At 35.1% G+C, this 20165-nt stretch overlaps 1 protein-coding gene across 1 annotated transcript in view; it reads left to right on the top strand.

The window, feature by feature from the left end:
- Positions 1–11706, top strand: part of LOC129265993 (uncharacterized) — a 38016-nt gene extending 26310 nt beyond the window's left edge. The window contains exons 6-12 of the mRNA XM_054903887.2: positions 2386–2495; positions 4305–4447; positions 6486–6608; positions 7060–7190; positions 8887–8993; positions 9945–10135; positions 11286–11706. Of these exons, the coding sequence (XP_054759862.2) occupies positions 2386–2495; positions 4305–4447; positions 6486–6608; positions 7060–7190; positions 8887–8993; positions 9945–10135; positions 11286–11310 (830 nt within the window). The 3' untranslated portion in view covers positions 11311–11706. The remainder of the gene's footprint in view (positions 1–2385; positions 2496–4304; positions 4448–6485; positions 6609–7059; positions 7191–8886; positions 8994–9944; positions 10136–11285) is intronic.
- Positions 11707–20165: the final 8459 nt, after the last annotated feature.

Genomic DNA, 20165 nt, shown 5'->3' on the forward strand with positions numbered 1-20165 from the left:
GATCTCAAATCCAATTTTGCAAGTGAAATACGGGCATGATCTCGGCATCTGATTGGAAAATGAAGACCACATTGCGATAGCTTACAATCTCAGCTACAACATACTCCAAGCTCAGAGAAAACCGACAAAAAGAAATGGAGATATGGCTCGCGAAATAGAAGAATGTAAAATCCAGTTTTGAGAAAAAGTCATTTCCCATAGAGATTGCACACAAAATGACATGCCTCTATAACTTGCCATTTTTCAGGATGATCCATTCCTTTAAAAGAAGTTATAGCCATCAAATTAAAAAGAGTATGTCCTCAGCTACAATATATGAGAAACTGAGCAAAAATTGACCAATATTTATGGAGTTAGAGTCAAATTTGCATAATTATGATGACGTCATAAGTAGCAAAATGGGAATTTTGAGTTCCGACGCCATTTTGATGACGTCATGATAAAATTTCGGGTCAAATGTGACATGAAATCATATCTCCCGTCCATACTCTATTTGAATATGAAAACAAAATTGGGGGTCAACGGACTACCTGAAGAGCTATAATGAGTTTTGTATAGGCATGTTTTTGCACATATATTGTCTATGGTTAGTGCGCGCGCGCATGCGTGCTGTAAACTTTGATGGAGGCTTATTCCGTTATTACTTGTCGTAAAAGGTTGATCAAGGTATCAAATTATTCAGAATTATATTATCAATGCATTGATATAAAGAAAATGGCGACCCTATGCTCTATAGTGCCGTCACGCGCGAGAACGCGCGCGTAACCATGCGTGCGCGCAAATTTTTGAAATGCTTAAAATGACCTGATTCGTACTCTACTTTGGTCAAAAAGTGATTTTGAGCATTTTAAAATTTTGACGCGCGCGTCGTGACCTTTATATGACCTTTGATGACATGGACAGTTGACCCTTGACCTGAACTTAATGTGATGTAAATATTGTTAATTTTTTTAAATTGATAATGAAGATATGATTGATAATGTGATTTTACAAAATGGCGTCTAGATGACGTCATGATGACCTTTTGACCTTGAACTTGTTTTATACACATCACATGATACGTCCCCATATCTGATGATATTCTGAAGATAATTGATGATGTAGATTTGGAGATTTTGTGCTAACTAGAAAAGGGCGGAAAATAAAGAAAAATAATAAATAAATAAAAAAGAAAATTTGTACGAAATTAATAGTTGATCTGTCGATTGACAGATCACCTAATTACAGATGCACAGACATCTCTACATTAAAAACCACATTAAAGGGACCGGAATGTTATGGCTTATGACTTGTGTTTTTTTTATGTTGCCCAAATAATTACATTTTATGTAGCACATGTATCTTTGTATTCAAGGCAGATAATTTTAGGCTATAGCCAATCAGTTTCCAACATCATCTTTTTTTTAATGCCTATTACAACCTTTGATTTGTAGAAGATGTTTGGTACATGTATTCCCTGTGGCATAAATAGGCAGATTAAAAGTCACATGAAGCTCATGACTTGAACTTTCCATTCTAGTTCACAATCTGTTTATATTCATTTTCCTTTGGGAGCCATTTATAGGTCCATCAAATCTTTGCGTCTAGACTGTAGCAATTACTGAATCTGAAACTACCATCTCGTTGAATCCTAATTTGTCTACTGCTAAACTTTGTTTCTATTTCATCTGATTTTCCAACGATGAATCTGTGAAGTTACCATTTTACTCTTTGTCCAGCGTTTACTGTCTGTTTAGGGGGGCCCGTTTCATAAAACTGTTCGTAAGTTAAGAGCGACTTTAAGAACGACTGGTGATCCGGTCTTACGTGCTAAACCATCGCCAATGAACATTTTGGTGTACAAAATTTAACGCAAGAAAGGATCACCAGTCATTCTCAAAGTCGCTCTTAACTTACGAACAGCTTTATGAAACACCCACCAGGTCAAAATATTTGTGGTCGATTAACTTTGAAAATTCAAAGAAACATTAGAATGTATGTAGCCTTAATATCTGCAAAGATGGATGAAAAAATATGTGGGCTTTGACATGACAGAGCTTGTTTTATTTTGTCTAGTAAAATAACCAAAACTTTACACAAGACTAGAACAGTTACATTGTCTGCTAAGCTCCATGGAGCAAAGGATATAGAAAGTCAGTGAATAGATAAATGATGTTTGTCCCTTTTCCCCAATAGGTTGGATTTGACTTTTTAAATGATACATTTTCCATCCTTTGTATCAAAAGGGGGAATACCATTTTAAAAAATGAGGAGGGAGGGGGGGGGCAAGAAAGGGATCACCAGTGTATACTATTGAGTCATAAAGAGGGAGGTGCAATGAGATGGTGCAAAAATTGCACAAGTTCATGTGTAGAAAATGATCGTAAATTGAAATTGATTTGACAGCTTGCCTAGCGAGGGAAGCTCTTGAGAATGAACTCCTGAGAGTCAGAGCCGAGCTGGAAGAGGTCAGACTGGGGTCGAAGGTGAAAGACTGGTCACCGGGAGACAAAGAGGTAGAGTGATATTCGCTTTGTGCAATTTTCATTGCAGTAGATATATATACATATACCGAGTTTGATACTTATTCTAGGTGAAATTAATCAGTTTTGTTTTTGTTTTGTCTTTAAAATGCAAGCAAAGTCAAATGTTTGGCTTCATCCCCGCATTGAGTATGTTGCTTATTGATATTGTCTCTTATACATTGTATAATGCAATTTTTATTTTAATAATTCATTGTTGATTTACAACCTGTGTAATCAAACCAGTGCTTTCACTTTTCAAAACGAAACCTGGAATTTACTCTGAAAGTTACTGGAATTTTACAAAATATCTCGGAATTTTACAAATGTTTTACCAGTCTTTCATAAGATGTTATACTTCTCTTCTATACACAAAAAAGATGAAATATAGGGCCCAGTGCCGTAATGAGCCAAACATTTTGAGGGGCGAAATATGACCAAAGACATATATTGGGCAAAAGAATTGCGAGCGAGCAAAAATGTTGACATTTTCATTACAAAGATCCAAGTTTGAGATAGATTTTGACATAATATTCAGAAAATGATATCATTCTTGGACATGATAACTTCCTGGAAAACTTCCCAGAATTTCTCACTTCCCGAAATGATCTTGGAAAATAGCAAAACTTCCTGGAATTTCCTAGATTTCGGGAAGAGTGGAAGCACTAAATCAAACATTTGGCAAAGTTTTAATCAATGACGCGTGTGTGACTATGAATTTCTTTTTGAAATGTTAAGCTATGATCTTGATGTATATCATATATATCCTGTATGTTCAGAAAAGTAGAATCATAATAAAAATGATGATGATGGAGCTACAGCCGGGGTAATATATAGTGCGCCATTGAATAGGAAACTAGATAAAATCGGCGCCTCATAAATGCTATATATTATCTTTATTATTATGATGATGATATGCAACATTTATATAGTCCCTGTACAAAATCTTTGGGAATTAAACAATTCTTTTGACAAGGGACCAGAGTCCTTCAGTTGCTTGACTAGGCCATGCAATGCCGTGTTAATGGTAGCGACAATTTACCTGATATACTTTGTTGCAGTGAGCCTGTATATTTCATGAATAAGAAGTCAGGCAAGATTTAATCAGAGCCCTCTAAACTCTTTATCTTGAAAACCGGATATCAGAATAACCTATAATGCCCTGTCACTCTGATAAATCATAAAATTAATATATAGGAAGAATATGGTGCTAAAAGGTATTAAATTCATATATTTTTGAAACCGCACATCAGACTAACCCTTCATGACCTATCACTATGATAAATCACAAAGTGAATGCAAACATATAGAGAGAGTTCAGTTTCAAAATGCAGTACATCCAATTTCATTTCTTTCAAGAAAACTAACCTTTTCCCATATTTTGCACTGGCAGCTGTGGGTAGGTGAATAATGATGACAATGTTACAAAAACAAAACAATTCCATCCCGATGGATGCTAAATATACCTATAATTGTCTACCTTTTATTTCCAAATAAAAAAAAACTGTGACTATAAAGCATACTCACCAAATAATGTACATTTAATTTTAATTAATCACAATTTCCTACACAGTATGTTGTGATATCAGGGTGTATGCATTTGTTATTTATTAGTGTTATTATTTACAATGAGAATTTTAAGGGGAAATTATTTTGTTGCCTCCATCAATTTCTTTTCCTTTACTTCAAAGGTAAGGAAAGAAGGAAATACTAATTATAAGGATTGGATTGCCATTTGGAATCTAGATATACTTGCTATTTCATATTTTACTGTATCCCTATTTATTTCTGTCACTAATGCAGACGGGAGGAGTGTGTGGATTTCAGATTGAAAATGAGATGTCTCCAACCCCATTACTGAAGAGAAGTCGGAGCCATAGCATCCAAGGGATTTCAGAAGTACCCCACCCACCCTTATCGCCAACACATGATAAACAGAATGAAGGGTAAGGCTTGTTTAGACTAACTCCCTCCCCCCTCCCACTCCCCGCTGCCAATAGCATTCATGGGATTTCAGAAGTACCCCCACACAACCTTATCACCAACACATGATAAACATAGTGAAGGGTAAGACACGTTTAGACCAACCCCCTCCCCCAATAGCATTCCTGTGATTTGAGAATTACCCAACACACGATAAACAGAGTGAAGGGTAAGGCTTGTTTAGACCACCCCCTAGCATGGCAGGGGATTTCAGAAGTACCCCACCCACCTTTATCACCTACATATGATAAATAGAAAAAAGGTAATTAAAGGTCAAGTCCACCCCATAAAAATGTTGATTCGAATTGATAGAGAAAAATCAAACTAGCAAAACGCTGAAAATTTCATCAAAATCGGATGTAAAATAAGAAAGTTATGACACTTTAAAGTTTTGCTTATTTTTCACAAAACAGTGATATGAACAACTCAAATGAGAAAGTTGATGATGTCCCTCACTCACTATTTCTTTTGTTTTTTATTGTTTGAATTATACAATATTTCATTTTTTATAGATTTGACAATGAGGACAAACTTGAATGAATCATATAGTTATTAAAAAATGCTCATTCCAGATGTTCAGGGAGGAATTAATTGCTGTTCATTTGACAATGAGGAGAAAAATAGAATATTCCCTATTTCATATAATAAAATACAAAAGAAATAGTGAGTGGATGACGTCATCGGTCTCCTCATTTGCATACCCACCAAGATGTGCATATAACTGTTTTGTGAAATTAAGCAAAACTTTAAAATGTCATAACTTTCTTATTTTACATCCGATTTTGATGAAATTTTCAGTGTTAAGTTTATTGGATTTTTCTCTTTTTATTCAAATAAACTTTTTGTTGGGGTGGACTTGTCCTGCAGTGGCGTACCTAGGATTTTCCACAGGGGGGGGCAAAACCGTTCGCCCAAAAATTTGACAAGCAAAAAAAAAAAAAAAAAAAGATCACAAATAAAGGACTCGTTCCAGGCAAAAAATTGACAAGCAAAAAAAAAAAAAAAAAAAAAGGTCTTCAAGCTCGTCAGGGGCATTAGAGGTCTTAAAGCTCATCAGGGGGGGGCAAAAAAGGTTTTTCAAGACCGTCAGGGGGGGCAAAGATACGTTTTTGCATGGGTTGTGACTCGTCAGGGGGGGGCAGAGTGCCCCCCTGCCCCCCCCCCCCCCCGTAGGTACGCTAGTGCCTTTAAGGCTTGTTCAGACTAACTGCCTCTCCTCCCTCCCCCCCTCCTTCTCCCCATCTCGACTTTATGCATGACTGGAACATGTTCTTAGGTGCTAATCAGCTACATAGCGATTAGGCATTATCCATATAGTAATCTATGAAAAGGGAGCAAAAATACAAAATACAAGCGCACATGACCTTATACGCGCATTGCACCTTCATTTTTACTGAGCGCAATGAATTAAATCGTATTGTGACGTCACCTCCTAAAGCCATGCAACGGTACATTTTGGATGGTACGTCTTTTGTGCAACGGTACAAATGTTTGACATTCAGTCTCCCATTTGCTCGCGTACAAGCTAAGTAGACGTTGTACAATCAGCTACATAGGGATAAATTGTTTAGCGCAAGAAATGGTCACCAGTCATGTGTTAAGTCAATCATAACTTACGAACAGCTTTATGAAACACCCACCTGGACCCATTATTCATAAAACAATAATAAGTCTAGTAATCACCTAATTGTGTAACATAGCCTTTATAATTAGGTGATAATTAGACTTACTTTGGTTTTGTGAATATGGGTCCAGGTGGGTGTTTCATAAAGCTGTTCGTATTAAAGTTAAGAGCGACTTAAAGAACGACTGGTGATCCTTTCTTGTGGAAAATGCGGGGGGAAATGGTATATTCATTTACGATGGTTACTCGTGTAAGAAAGGTTCACCAGTCATTCGTAAAGTCACTCTTAACTTATGAACAGCTTTTTGAAACGGCCCCCAGATCCCCAACACATATACACAGCAGTATGTTTGGTTTTGATGCTTTAATTCCTGCAGACTTCCACCTATAGCCAGTCCCAGGCAGGTCAGTCCTAGGAATCCAGACCCAACTAGTCCTATCAATAGAGGAGATGGGATCAGCAGCACAAGAACCAACAAAACGGAGAACAACCAGAACAAGTAAAGCATCTCTTGATTTTTTGTTTCTGTAGTCTGACGTTTGAAGAAAAAGAAAAAAACACTGAAATAAATACAGGATTGGTCGCTATGTTTTCAAATTCATATGTGATTATTGTCTTGGTACCTCTATTTTGATGAAAAATTCTATTAACCTACTATTTGTAACATTTTGCATGGCAATTGTCGGAGCCATTTCATAGAACCGAATTGTCATAATACCAGTAAATGATGATTTTTTTTTTTCAGCACCTTAATTACTTCGGTTTAATCTAGCAAAAGTTTACTTAGTTTGTAATGTAGTATGATTTTAATGACTGTTCATATTCAAGAAATCGTTTTGTTTGATGTCTGCGATTAGATTTCTTTGATTTATCAAGCCGAAGAATAGATAATCAGTTTCTTCTAAAATACCATAAGTTAAATTATCAATTCTCCTTTTTTTCTTTTACAGCCTGACTGTGAGACTTGAAGACCATGTGTTGATTAAAGGAGAGAGGACTGGCTTTGTCAGGTTTATTGGCCACCTAGAAAAGAGTTCAGTACCGAATACTGTATTTGTGGGACTACACCTAGATGCTCCAGGTAATATTGTCATGTGACTGTTTTAAGTAGCCAGAGAACTTGTGGTGTTGGAAGATGATAAGATTTTATGTGTACTGGAATAAAGACATATACCCCGTCAAAGAAGTTTGAAGGGGGTATATAGGAATCAGCGGTTGATTGCAAATATTGCACTTCAAACTACTTCCTCAGTTTTAAACCGATTTTCATGAAACTTGGAAAACATATCGGTGTTGGAGTGAAGATGTGCAAGACATACATTTTGTGTGTGTCAGAAATCATGTTGCCACGGTAATGGCATGTTTAATGACAAAAATTGGGTAAAAAACTTTCAGATTTAAATACTTCCTCAGTTTTTAACCGATTTTCATGAAACTTGAAATACATATTGGTGTTGGGGTGAAGATGTGCAAGACATATATTTTGCATGTGTCGGACACTGTTTTGCCAAGGTAACAGTATATTTTGGCAAAAATAAAGAAAAATCTTGCAGTTCAAACTACTTCCTCAGTTTTTAACCGATTTTCATGAAATTTGGTACACACATTGGTAGGCCTATAGATGTAAAGATGTGCAAAACATATATTTTGTGTGTGTCGGAAATCATGTTGCCATGGTAATGGCATGTTATATGACAAAAATGGGTATAAAACTTTCAGTTTTAAATACTTCATCAATTTTCAACCTATTCTCATTGAATTAGGCTCACACATTGGGTTCGAGCTTAAGATGTACAGGACATATTTTTGCATTTGTTAGAAATTGTGTTGCCATGGTAACAATATATAAAATGTCAAAAATTAGATAAAAATCTATTGGTTCGAACAACTTGATTAGTTTTCAACCAATTCTTATGAAATTCGGCTCACACATTGGTCTCGAGGTAAAGATGTACAGGTAATATTTTTGCGTGCGTTGGAAATTGTGTTGCCATGGTAACAATATATAATATGTCAAAAAAAATAGGCAAAAATCTTTTGGTTCAAACTACTTTATCAGTAATTCTCATATTTTGCTCACACATATATGTACATGTAGGTCTTGGGGTAAAGATGGGCAAGACATATTATTTTCCATGTGTTGGAAACTGTTGCCATGGTAACGGCATAGGGCGGTGGTATTAATAACCTTCAGTGATTTTGATAGGTTGACAGCAAACATGCTGTTAGAATTACGGTACCATTTATCATATGTTTAATGTAAAAAAAAAGATGCATTGTGTAAAAGTGACACAATGTTGCTTCATAAATCGTAAGTTCTGAGTAATTATTATTGTCTTTCCTTATTTTAATGGCAGTGGTGGGATGATATCCCGTGCTGTTAGTATGATTGGTGCAGAGTACTAGCCGATTTTGTTAACATTATTTTAATCCTGTGTGGATCATTGTGACCCACTCCAGCGGATTAGTCTCCAGACTTTGAAACAGAAGGTTGTTGGTTTGAACCCAGCGGTGGCCTTAATGTCCTTCAGCAAGAAATTGACTCACATTGTGCTGTGCTCAAATGTGTAAATGTGTACCTGGCATGAGTTTATTCCTTGAAATGCTTGTGCATTGTGAAAGGCACGTTGGGCTTAAGGCAGGGTATCAATTTCAATGTCCCTTTGGACGCACATAGAGACGTTAGATGGTATGTGGTATGCGCTAACAATTAACGATAAAAGTTACGAATTGAATATTATTAATATGATTCTAATCCTTGTTATTTTTCTCTTCAGTTGGGAAGCATGATGGGATGGTCCACGGAGTAAGATATTTCTGGTGCCCAAGGAATCATGGGATCTTCGTTCCTGTCAACGATATCTTAGCAGTGATCAACAGAAAGGTATGATGACGTGTCTTTAACCACCATTTGGACAATGATTAAAGGGATGAATTAACCATGTCGAAAGTAGATGAATTTGCTTGTAATGATATAATCAACCATACCTGAACTTCTCAAGGCAAAAAATAAGTCATTAAGTAGTTAAAAAGGTAATAATAATGATAAAGGTTTGCCATAGACCATGCCTGAGAGCATGCACCCAACAGGCAGGCCACGTGGGTGACCGAGCATGAGGCACAGACACCTGCTTGCTGAAAGAAGTTTTTATTGTGACTTTGTAGATATCTTGGTGAATAACTGGGTGACCTTTTTTCTCATATAACTCTACCAATTCCTGTCTGACTTCAAGAATTGAAATGAGGAGTGAATAATTACAATCTGAATTCATGATTTTCATTTTCCTGCAGGAAATTACTATTTGCCTTTAACTATTATTTGAATAATGTCGCCCCCATTTCATTATTGTGACTTTGCCATTATACATATGTTATGTTATAGCGCTTTTCCATTGAACATGCTCAATGTGCTTTACAATATAATGTAATAAAATGAATTCTACTTTCTGAGTGCTAAAAAATTATAAGGGGGATATTACAGAGACAACATATAGGTTTTTAATTCATTTGAGAATACTGGCACTGAAGAACATGAACAGATTATACATTACTGACCTATCTTGGAGTTCATTTTAGGAATTTGTAAGTTTACGAAAAGGGTCTGATCTATAACGTAATGCATAGTGAGATTGTTGGACTCGAGAAAATAAAGTTTAAAAACAATGGAGAGCTCTGCTCAATTTTTCTTGGCTACCAAACCCTTTTACCATTTGGGTAACCACAATCAATAATTCCTTTTAAAAGTATTGAATTTCCTTCATTTTCCCCTGAGAAGCAGCAAATGTTCTACATTATTTCTTTTACATTTTCATTTTATATTGTCTTTATCTGACAGCCATTCAAAAGAACAAAGACTGCAGATACAAAGCGTAAAGGCTCTTCCCGAGGGGGTGTTGGAGGAGGCGGGGGAGGGGTGTTTCCTACCGGTGGCTATGATAGAGGGGAGATGAAGAGAACAAGACCCGGTCACGCTCGGAGGCTAATATCAGCAGACAGTTCAATGCTGCCCTCAACTCATAAAAACAGGTAATTTGTAATATTCAGAACGGGTTAATTACATTTTGCAGGTTACTTGTCAAGAGAATTGTAAAAATTTAAAATTATAGATTTGAATTTTGGTTTAAATATGACAAGGTTTATTGCAGATTAATATGTTTAATTTTTACAAACCATTCCTCATAGAGGATGCATTTTTTTCACTGATGGTGCTAACCAGTTCATGGTGAATAACTCTTAAATCTACATTGGAAAAGTACACAGACTGTACCAGCCTAAATTGATATATAATCCTAAAAAAAGAAGGAACTTCCACTCGATTATTTGAAATAACAAACACAAAAAAAGTTTTCTATTCTTTTCTTTTTTATACAACAAATGAGGCCATAGATTTCATAAAATATGAAAACAGTTTTCATCTGCTCCAAGTTTTTACTGCTAAATAAACTTTTTGTCTCGCCCACTAGAGGTGAAGGCAATACTAAGGGATCCAAATGTCGTCCGTCCATCGTCTGCCCATCACAAACATTATGACACATACATTTGCAACAATAAGTCACTTTTCAACCAAACTTGGATTGTAAGATGTACTTGGGGTACTTGCATGTTATGGTACAGTCGCAGGTCACATGGTAAGGTCAAAGGTCATTTTGAGGTCAATGTTAAAGTTTACGTGCAAGACTCTTATGACACATAACTCCGCAACTTTAAGTCACTTTTTAACCAAACTTGGGTTGTAGAAGTACTTAGAAGACCTGCGTTTCATACTGCAGTCGGAGGTCACATGGTAAGGTCAACGTTGGAGTTTACATGCAAGACTCTCTGATGACAAATGTTATTCCATCCCAGTTATTTAACAATGAACTTTTGATATAAATAATTATGTTGCTTGCTGTCACAGATCACAATATTTCTGGATATTACCACAAGTGGGCAAGATAAAACATCGCTTATGCCTTGTTTTCAAAGTTTGTCACCCTCATAGTTACGAAGTTGGTTAAAACAAAATTGCATGAATTGCCTGAATATCTCACAAGATTTCATGGCAGCCTCTACAAGTAGCTAACTGTTATAAATTTTGAATTGTCGGTAGTGGTGGGTTTGGTGTAATTTGTAAATGAATATTATGTGCTCATGCATTGTTTCTTTTGTTCTTTCTTGTTTTTATCTCATCCTCCAGGGACCATACTCTATCAACTTCATGACAGTGTCTTTCGCCAGAGCAGTATCACCTCTTCTACACAGTTTCTTCATTTTACAACTAACATCCGTTCCCATGGTAACACGTCAACCGCTGTTTTCCGTAGCATCGTTTCAGGAGTTTTCCAATGCCCTACATTTCTGTCAAGTAGAGAAAGAAGTAAATAGAAATAAAAAAGTAGAACACAGGCATGCAGTTTTGACCATTAGTTCAGGGTTGGCAGGAAGTCTGTTTCAATCATCGTTGCGTGTAGGCTGCACCCACCGACTTTGAAAGATTCTCTCTTCCAGAAATACTGCAGGCTTTACATCGGCAATCACGGTACAGAAAGGGTGAGGTGAATCAGAAAGCATGCACTCTGTCAATCCTTAAGTAAAATTTAACCTTTTGCTCACAGCACAAAAAAAATCAGAAAAATTACCTTGAAATTTTCGGCTGCTAACTGCCTTCTTCAGCGATGACTGAAGTGGCTCGATTTGACGTAGTGACGTAGCGATCGATAATCAGGTCGTAGACACTCGGAAGCATTGATCGCCCTCCATCCCTTGAGAGAAGGTTTGAACGCCCAGATGTAAATCGCTTCTTTCACACCTCTCTCAAAGTACAGAGGCTCCCTGTCCAGCACTTGTACCTTGCTGATGTCAACATGATGTCCAGGTGATTCGATTCTAATGTGCTGGAATACCTCCTAGTGGAGCTAGGGCGTCGGTGTTCAAGGAATCTGGTCCTAAGGGAAAATTCTGTTTTTCCAATGTAAGATTCCTGACACAAACCCTTAGTTGTCTGTCCTTTACAAGGAATCAAATAAATAGGACCAGTCTGTCAATCCTTCATCATTTATGGATTGATAAATGGGTTAAATATCCTTATTATCTAGATATTACAGAGAGTTGATGTCTTCATAACCGACAGTATTATTCTCCCATTACACACTGCTACTCCTTGTATTTTAAATGTATCATTTCAGAAATTCCCAGTGTACATCTCTATTGAGGCAAGTATTCAACTTCTGGAAAGTTCAGTTCATTTATTCAAAAAATTAACATGACATTATACAATCATTTACATAATAAAGTGGTGATAATGTAATGCATAAATGTTAATAGCTTATAACTTGATTACACAAATGAAAATGGAATGGTTGACTTTTGCAAAGTCTACTTTATATGAAACGGGCCCCTTGTGTCACTTTATGAACAAAAAATTATGTAATTTTTAACAACTGAATATTTTTAAAAAGGGGAGAAATTGTGCATTTTATACAATATTCTCTCTTTCTTCAAAAAATAGTGTATTGTTTGCGCATATAATGCAAGAGTACTTAACATCTGAAATTTCTATACTTTCTTGAGTCTTTCGAACCTTCAGCTTTTTGTGAATGTATATCTGTAAATATGACTTTTTATGTATATGAAGTATAGCCTCCACAATAGTAAATCAAAAATCACATAGTGATTTGATTTTCACGATTCATTTTCATCATTTCTTCAATTTTCAAAATTGAAAAGGATATCTTCTATTCATATCTGTAAGGGTAACTGTGCATGTTTTGATGAGTTTGGATAGCTTAAAGCAGAATGTTTTCTTCTTAAGGAAGTGAAATTGAAGGAATATGGATGAGTATGAAATTGACTTGACATGGGAAAAGAAATAGTCAATTGATATTGTTATTGTTAGCACTCGCATAATCTTAATTCAATATATGGGCAGAATGTTTGAGAAGTATCTTTCTATTCTAAATGTCAATATCTTGGGAACTTTTTTTTCCATTTTCTATACAACAGACTGAATATGCATGAACCTTTCATCTTTGTTTTGAAATTATTTTTATATTTCTGTCAATGGGATTTTTTTCATAAATATTGGACATGTTTCATGATCTTGACAATATTATTTAACTACAGTGCAAATACTTTTACTTTCAAAATCTATTAATCACTTATCTGACCTTCTGTTTATTTTTTTCTTAATTCCTTTTATTCTTAGAACTTATGACCTTGTGTAATCATTGCTTGGGAAGTACAATGACATGAATATTATTCGGGGGAGACATAGGTCATGCAGGTATGGTGTAATTTGTGCATTTCATAAGGAAGCAAAACTGAGATCCAACATGTAACAGAATTTACAAAAAAGGATTCAAATGGCATTAGTTTCCCCCAACATCTAGTTCTGATCCATACCATAAAACAACTTTATTTCAAATCTGGTGCTGTGCTCTCGTAAAAATTGGCCCAACACAACACCAGAAGATCAACATTGAATTTTTGATACCACCCATTTTTGGGGTAGTAGATTCTGAGATCTGGTGGCCGTTTCATGAAGAGTTACCACTGTTGTAACTTTGCCATTATGGCAACTACCATGGTAACAGGGCTCAGCAGCCAATCAAAATCAAGATTACCATGGTTTAGTTGCCATAATGACAAAGTTATAGCAGTTGTAACTCTTGATGAAACAGGCCCAATAGCGATTGATCGTACGCTTGATTTTCACAATTGATTGTACATTGTAGTCAATGGAATCAATCGTAGAAAAATGTTCTACGATCATTGCTAAACTTATGGGCCTCAGATGTGACCAGCCACCACCGAAACCAACAATAAATTGCCAGGGAAGTTTTTTTTTTAATATATAGCCAAAATAGTAATTTGGTTTTCAACAAGTAAAAATTCGAAAATAAGCCTGCTTGAAAGAGTAATTCTTTTTCATACTCTAGAAGAATTGAAGATGTGAAGTTAAATGAAAGACAATCGAGATACAATATATTCTGTGACACCATGTCCATGTATTTCAGGCTGCATTGCAATTTCATAGAGATTGCACATCTCATCTGTGTTCATCTCATTGCACATCTGTGTTCATCTCATGCATGAGTGAATCCCAAACTTCAAACCTTGTTTCTCCTTTATTCTTTGAAGCTCTCATCGAATTTCACCTTCATTCAATCAACTACTTGTTTGGGTTATTTTTGATCAATTAGGACAAATTATTATGAAGCGTAGTATTTGAATTTTCAAGCACATTAAAAATCTCGAAGTTCTTTTGGGGCCATTTATTGATTGTTTGGGGGGTGACAGGTCATAAATGCGAAAACTGATTTTCTGCAATGCCTACAATGTAGGGAATCCCTTTCAAATTGAATTTTCATCTTGGCAGTTGATTTTATATATTCTCTTTGTATTTTTGTTTATAATCTTATTGTTTTTGTGATCTTGACTCTAGACTTGTTAGTAGATAACAGTCTTCTGGTAGTACATGTAGCTCCTTGTGCTCTGTATCCGTTTTCTTTGTGTCTTTTGTGCTTGATCTTGTACCAAATATTCCTTTTATGTTTCTTCCCTTTGTATTTGTGTGTCATCATAAACTGTAAATATAGCAATCTGTAACTGATTCAGTTTTTCATAGTGGTGGGCAGCATTTTGTCAATGGGACAATGTTATCTGATTAGCCAACAAGCAGAGGAAAAAATGTCCACATTCTCAGTTTTCTGCTGAACAGAGATTTTGCGGACAGTAAAGGTTTTTGGTGTTTGAAACTTCCCATTCCATCCCTTCAGTAAAATTACAGCATATGGTGCAGGCTTTATAAGTAGTGAATGTCTATAATATACCTCAGATTTTATTATATGGCCTACATTTTATACTTCACTTCATGCCAATAACAAAAAAAGCTTGGCGAATGCATACTGAACTGAAACTGGTTTCATTGGCATATTTATCATTAATGCACGGTTTTGTGGCATTGGATTTGCTTTTATTTCGTGATTTTCTCTTTAATCTTCCTCACTCGTTTTGGGGGTTTGATAATTGCGTTTACCGTGAAATTCTGCAAATATTTTATGTTCATCCCAAATCCAAAATAAGCCATTTCATAATCAGCTCTTTAGCAGCTTTTTCTACAGGTTATTGTTAATTTCTTAAAAGAAGATGCTGTGTCAGGTTGCCTGGTATACCAATCTGTGATATTAAAATCAAATGAAAGAACAAACTGCACAGACCAGGGGCCCGTAACACAAAACTTAGCAATGATCGTAGAATATTTTTCTACGATTTATTGCATTGACTACAATGTACAATCAATCGTGAAAATCAAGTGTACGATTAATCGCTAACCTTTGTGTTACGGGACCCAGGTGGCACTCCTTGTAGGTTATGTTGATTTTTTTAAATTGAAAAGCTTCTATTAAATAAACAAATAAACTGTCCACTTCAACTAATTGTAGTTGACTCGTTGCCAAAACCAAACATGACTGAATGTTTTGTTGTAATACCTTGAATATGATATCAAGCATATTTCAAACTTATAAATAAATATTCATGCTCGTCTGACTGACTTAAAAGGCACTTTTCAGATTGACTTAACGACCTTTATCTGCTCTTGCACAAATTATTACCGTATGGCTGATTCCATGAGTTTTTGTGTATCATAAAAACAAATGACTTCTTTAGAGTAATGTTTTGCATCCTTATCAGGAAAATTAATTTATTACTTTAGTTTCCTTTAATGTGTTATTACTTCCCTGTGACAAGCAATAGAAACTATCTTTTAGGCTCTCTCTTTTCTTTGTCAAAGCAATTACTCCTGTTATATTGAGATATGGTTCCTCTTTCTGAACCTAGCACAGTTGTGATGGAAATGAAACTTACCTGAAGAGTACGTAGTGGTATGGCAAGAATATGTGATCTATCAATTGAGTATATGAATATATATTAAGAACGACCCAAGTCTTTGATTCAATTCAGTTCAATTTATTACGTCCATTAGGAAAATTTGTTCTGGGATTTAGATATTAAGAACATGCGTTACATGGCAACATTTAAAAATACATGAATGGAAGACATATAATGTAAAGTGAAAATGATAATTGTACAGAAATAGTGCATCTTTTAAAAAAAAGTTCTTTTTGAGTAAATGAAAAACACTGTGCTGTTTTCGTATGTTCAATGGAGACTTAAGTCATTTTTTGAAAATTCATTTCAGGCACTGTTATGGTGGAATTCTGGGATATATGTATATTACACACAACATGCATCAACGGCAATTCTCCCAGGATGTTTAACACAATTTGACCAAGAGATGGTTAATCTTATATTCATATACTCAATTTCAAATTTGATTTGTCAATTTTACAATGTATAAATCAATGTCAGCTTTAGCCAATCACTTTACACTGCAAAAACTCCGGTGTTGATTTAACACCAGACCGGAATCTATATATGTCCACACCAGGGAAGTATTGAAACAACACCAGTTTGGAATCAAACCGATGCTGTTTTAATACTAATTGGTGTTGTATAAACACCTATCTGGTGTTAGACCAAAACCAAACTGGTGTTTAACACTTCTCTGATGTGGACATATATAGATTCCAGGCTGGTGTTAAATCAACACTGGAGTTTTTGCAGTTTACACTTCTTGGTGCAAGAAGCAGATCAACAATCAATCATAAATTTGCAATTAATTGCAAAATATATGATTGATTTGGGGACCCTCAAACGATTTGCAATTGATCGTCAGTTTCTTGCAATGCCAACAAATCTAGACCGAACAAGAGGAGTTATTTTCACACTCCTATAGAATGCTAGGCTTCATCTTTTCAGAATTGATATAAATGACAAAGATGATAATGTTTGTAAAGAATTTATGAAATTCATTTTGTAGTGATATGGACTATTGCTTTTATTTTATTGAAAAATTAATTTGATAGACCCTTTGCACTTTCAGGATTTGAGTGATCTGTAATTAGTGTTTGAGTTGGCAACACTCAATAAATGTTAGCCTTGGGGTGATATATCCCATGAGATGATAATATGATACCAGCCAATATGTATTAAGCACCAAAGTATGCCCATGGGCACTATTTGGCTTTAAAGGAAAGATCACCCTGAAGATATGTTGTTTTTATTAAAAGTAGAGAAATTATAGAAAAAATATTGGTAAAGGTTTGATGAAAATATTTCAAAGAATAACAGAATTGTTGATTTTTAAAGTTCTTAGCTTGTGACATCAGAGACCAGCAACTCTTAAATATGTTGTGATATAAGTTTTACCTTTTTTTCTCAAAAAATTCAAAGTGACTTTATATGTGCAGTGGATATGTCCTCAGACATATCACTTTTTCAACATGATGTTCAATTAGAAAATGGGATATATGGAATTTATATTAAATAGTATATGTGGGAGCTGCTCACTTATGATGTCATAGCTTAAACACTTTTACAATTTCTAACTTTCTAATTCTATGATGGATTTTCATCAACGTTCCCTGATATGTTCTCAAATTTGTCTGTTTTTATAAAAAACCAATTTATGATAAGGGTGCACTTCCCCTTTAAAAAGTACCACAAAAGCAGGAAACAAACATGTGGTTTCATGTATACTGTTAAATGCCAAATCTGGCAATGATCTATGTTGCAATGTGTTATTATGTCACTTTATGATCAAGAAAATATTGGGGGGGGGGTAACAGCACAACATGAAAAGTAAAATAATGCAATACTTTTATTTCTTACATTCTAGTCTGGGTTAGGATGGCATGATTGTTGCATAGATAATTATGTCAGAATTTGTTTGATCAGGGGTATATGTTAAACAAATCAAGAGAACATTGAATGATGTTACAACCCCCCTCCTCTTCCCCTGCCTTCCTCCCCACTGTGATTAATAGTTTATGATACACTGAATATTGAATCTGCATAAACAAGTATGACATTAGTATGATAATAGTCTGTACATGAAGGATTTTTCTTGCACGATAGACTAACCACTCAATTACTATATTGCTGTACACACGCATGACCCAAAAAGCATGTAAAATGGGTTTATGCCAATCATGATGCGTCAAGCATGTGATGCATGTAGGGTATATCTAAAAGGACAAAATTGAAGAGAAAAAAGCATGTAAAATGGGTATTTTATGCCGATCATGATGCATCAAGCACGTCATGCGTTTAGGGTATATCTAAAAGGACAAAATTGGAGAAAAAAGCTGTGTTTATGGAGTACAAACAAATAATTGTTTCGGGTAATACTTGTTTAGGGGACAAACTTGTTGAAAAAGCACACAAATTGATAAAACTTGTTTAGCCTGATACATGGGTTTGTAAAATCATTGTGTACAGCAATATAGTTGAGTGTCGGCCCCTCCCCCCCCCCCCCCACCTGGGTTTTCTAGTTTGCAACTTTCAAAGGAAATCCTGCTTAGGCCTACTTAGTCCCACTGTCTCTGTTTGATCATGTTTAGATTGCAACATGTTGGGAAAAGAGTCACAAATGTTCTAAGTTGATTCAACTTACAGGAATGTCATCATTCAAGAAGTGTTCTTATCACAAAAAAAGGAACACCTTCAAGATCTGCATAAACAATAATGATGTGTTTGATATTTTTGAGGACCGTATTTTTAACTGGTAATATTTTTTCTTCAAATTTTAATGTAATTTTGGAATCGGTCAGAGGTTTTATCTTGATATTGATATACTGCATTTTTGTATGGGTAAAATAATAATACTATTGTGTAGTATGAAATCTACACAAATCATTTTTGTATCACCTATTTCAAGTCTTCTTTGGGTGTTTCTCTTGTAATGTGTTGTTGATAATTATATGTATTGTTTTGTTTTTTCATTTTGTTTTATCCTGCCTTGAACATCACTTCGCTTCAATGTCATATAATTATGGATGAAAAAACAGACATAATTGTCAACACCAAATTGCAAGAGAAATGTTATTAATAATAGGCATTTTTATAGTGCCATGTATCTAGAAATAGTCCATTCTGAGGCGCATTATTATTATCACCCCGGCTTTAGCCCGGGCCGCCATTTCAGTGCTGCTCATAACCCCATAGAATCACATGGCTGTGATATGTTTTTTATGATTTTGTTTTCTGTTTGTGTGTTGTCTGTTACATTCGACTGGTGGTCATGTTGGGTTACCCCCTTGACTACAACTCTTATATATTCCTTCTGTGTTGACTATATACTGCCTTGCCTTACAAAGCACCATGCACCTGTACACTTGGACTATATTGCAATGGGCTGTGCTTTCTCGATGTTGTCATATACATTTCATTTTCTCTCGCTATGACAATGTATTAAAAGTAGATGTTTGAAATATTTATTATATATTTATTGATAATGACTGTATTCTTTCTTTCTCTCTCTCTCTCTCTGTCTCTCCTTGTCTCTCTCTGCAATTTCTGATTTAAATTATATTTATTGCTTTCAAGGTAATATTTTTTAATTAAACTTCCTTAAAATTCACTGAATCGGCTCAGATGTCAGTCCAGCCATGCAAAACGAGTTTTAGTTTTAAAACCTGCTGAAAAGGATGCTGCATGGGGCCACAAGTTTTAAAGGAGGGAGAATTAGAGCCAAATAACCCCATTATCGCTTTAAAAAAATCAGAAATATGAAGAGCCTCTGTGGCTTGTGAAGTGTTCAGCTAGTAATGACATCATTTTTTGTCCTGTTACTATGTGACTTATTGATATTTGTAACTGTTAGTCTGTGATCTTATGCAGTGTTTTTTTTTCTTCCTCATCTGTTGTCACTTAAAATGACCTCATCACATATCATTTTATGAAACAAAAGCTATGTAGGATATATATATCTAGAGTTCACAACAGGCATATTGCCATAATTATGGTAAAAACTTAACCACCTTTAATGATAATATTTTTGTAAATAATTCCTATTGTGTGTTATCAAGATGATTTGATAAATAAATGTAAATCATTATGTATAAAGTTTATCTATTTGTTAAATTATGCAAAGCATATTTATGTACAATATCAGATTGTTTATGTGGTGTGCATGATGATGTATGTTTCTATACAAGTACTAACACGTTGGTCT

This window comes from Lytechinus pictus, chromosome 1 (assembly GCF_037042905.1).
Source record: "Lytechinus pictus isolate F3 Inbred chromosome 1, Lp3.0, whole genome shotgun sequence".
Taxonomy (NCBI): Eukaryota; Metazoa; Echinodermata; class Echinoidea; order Temnopleuroida; family Toxopneustidae; genus Lytechinus; species Lytechinus pictus.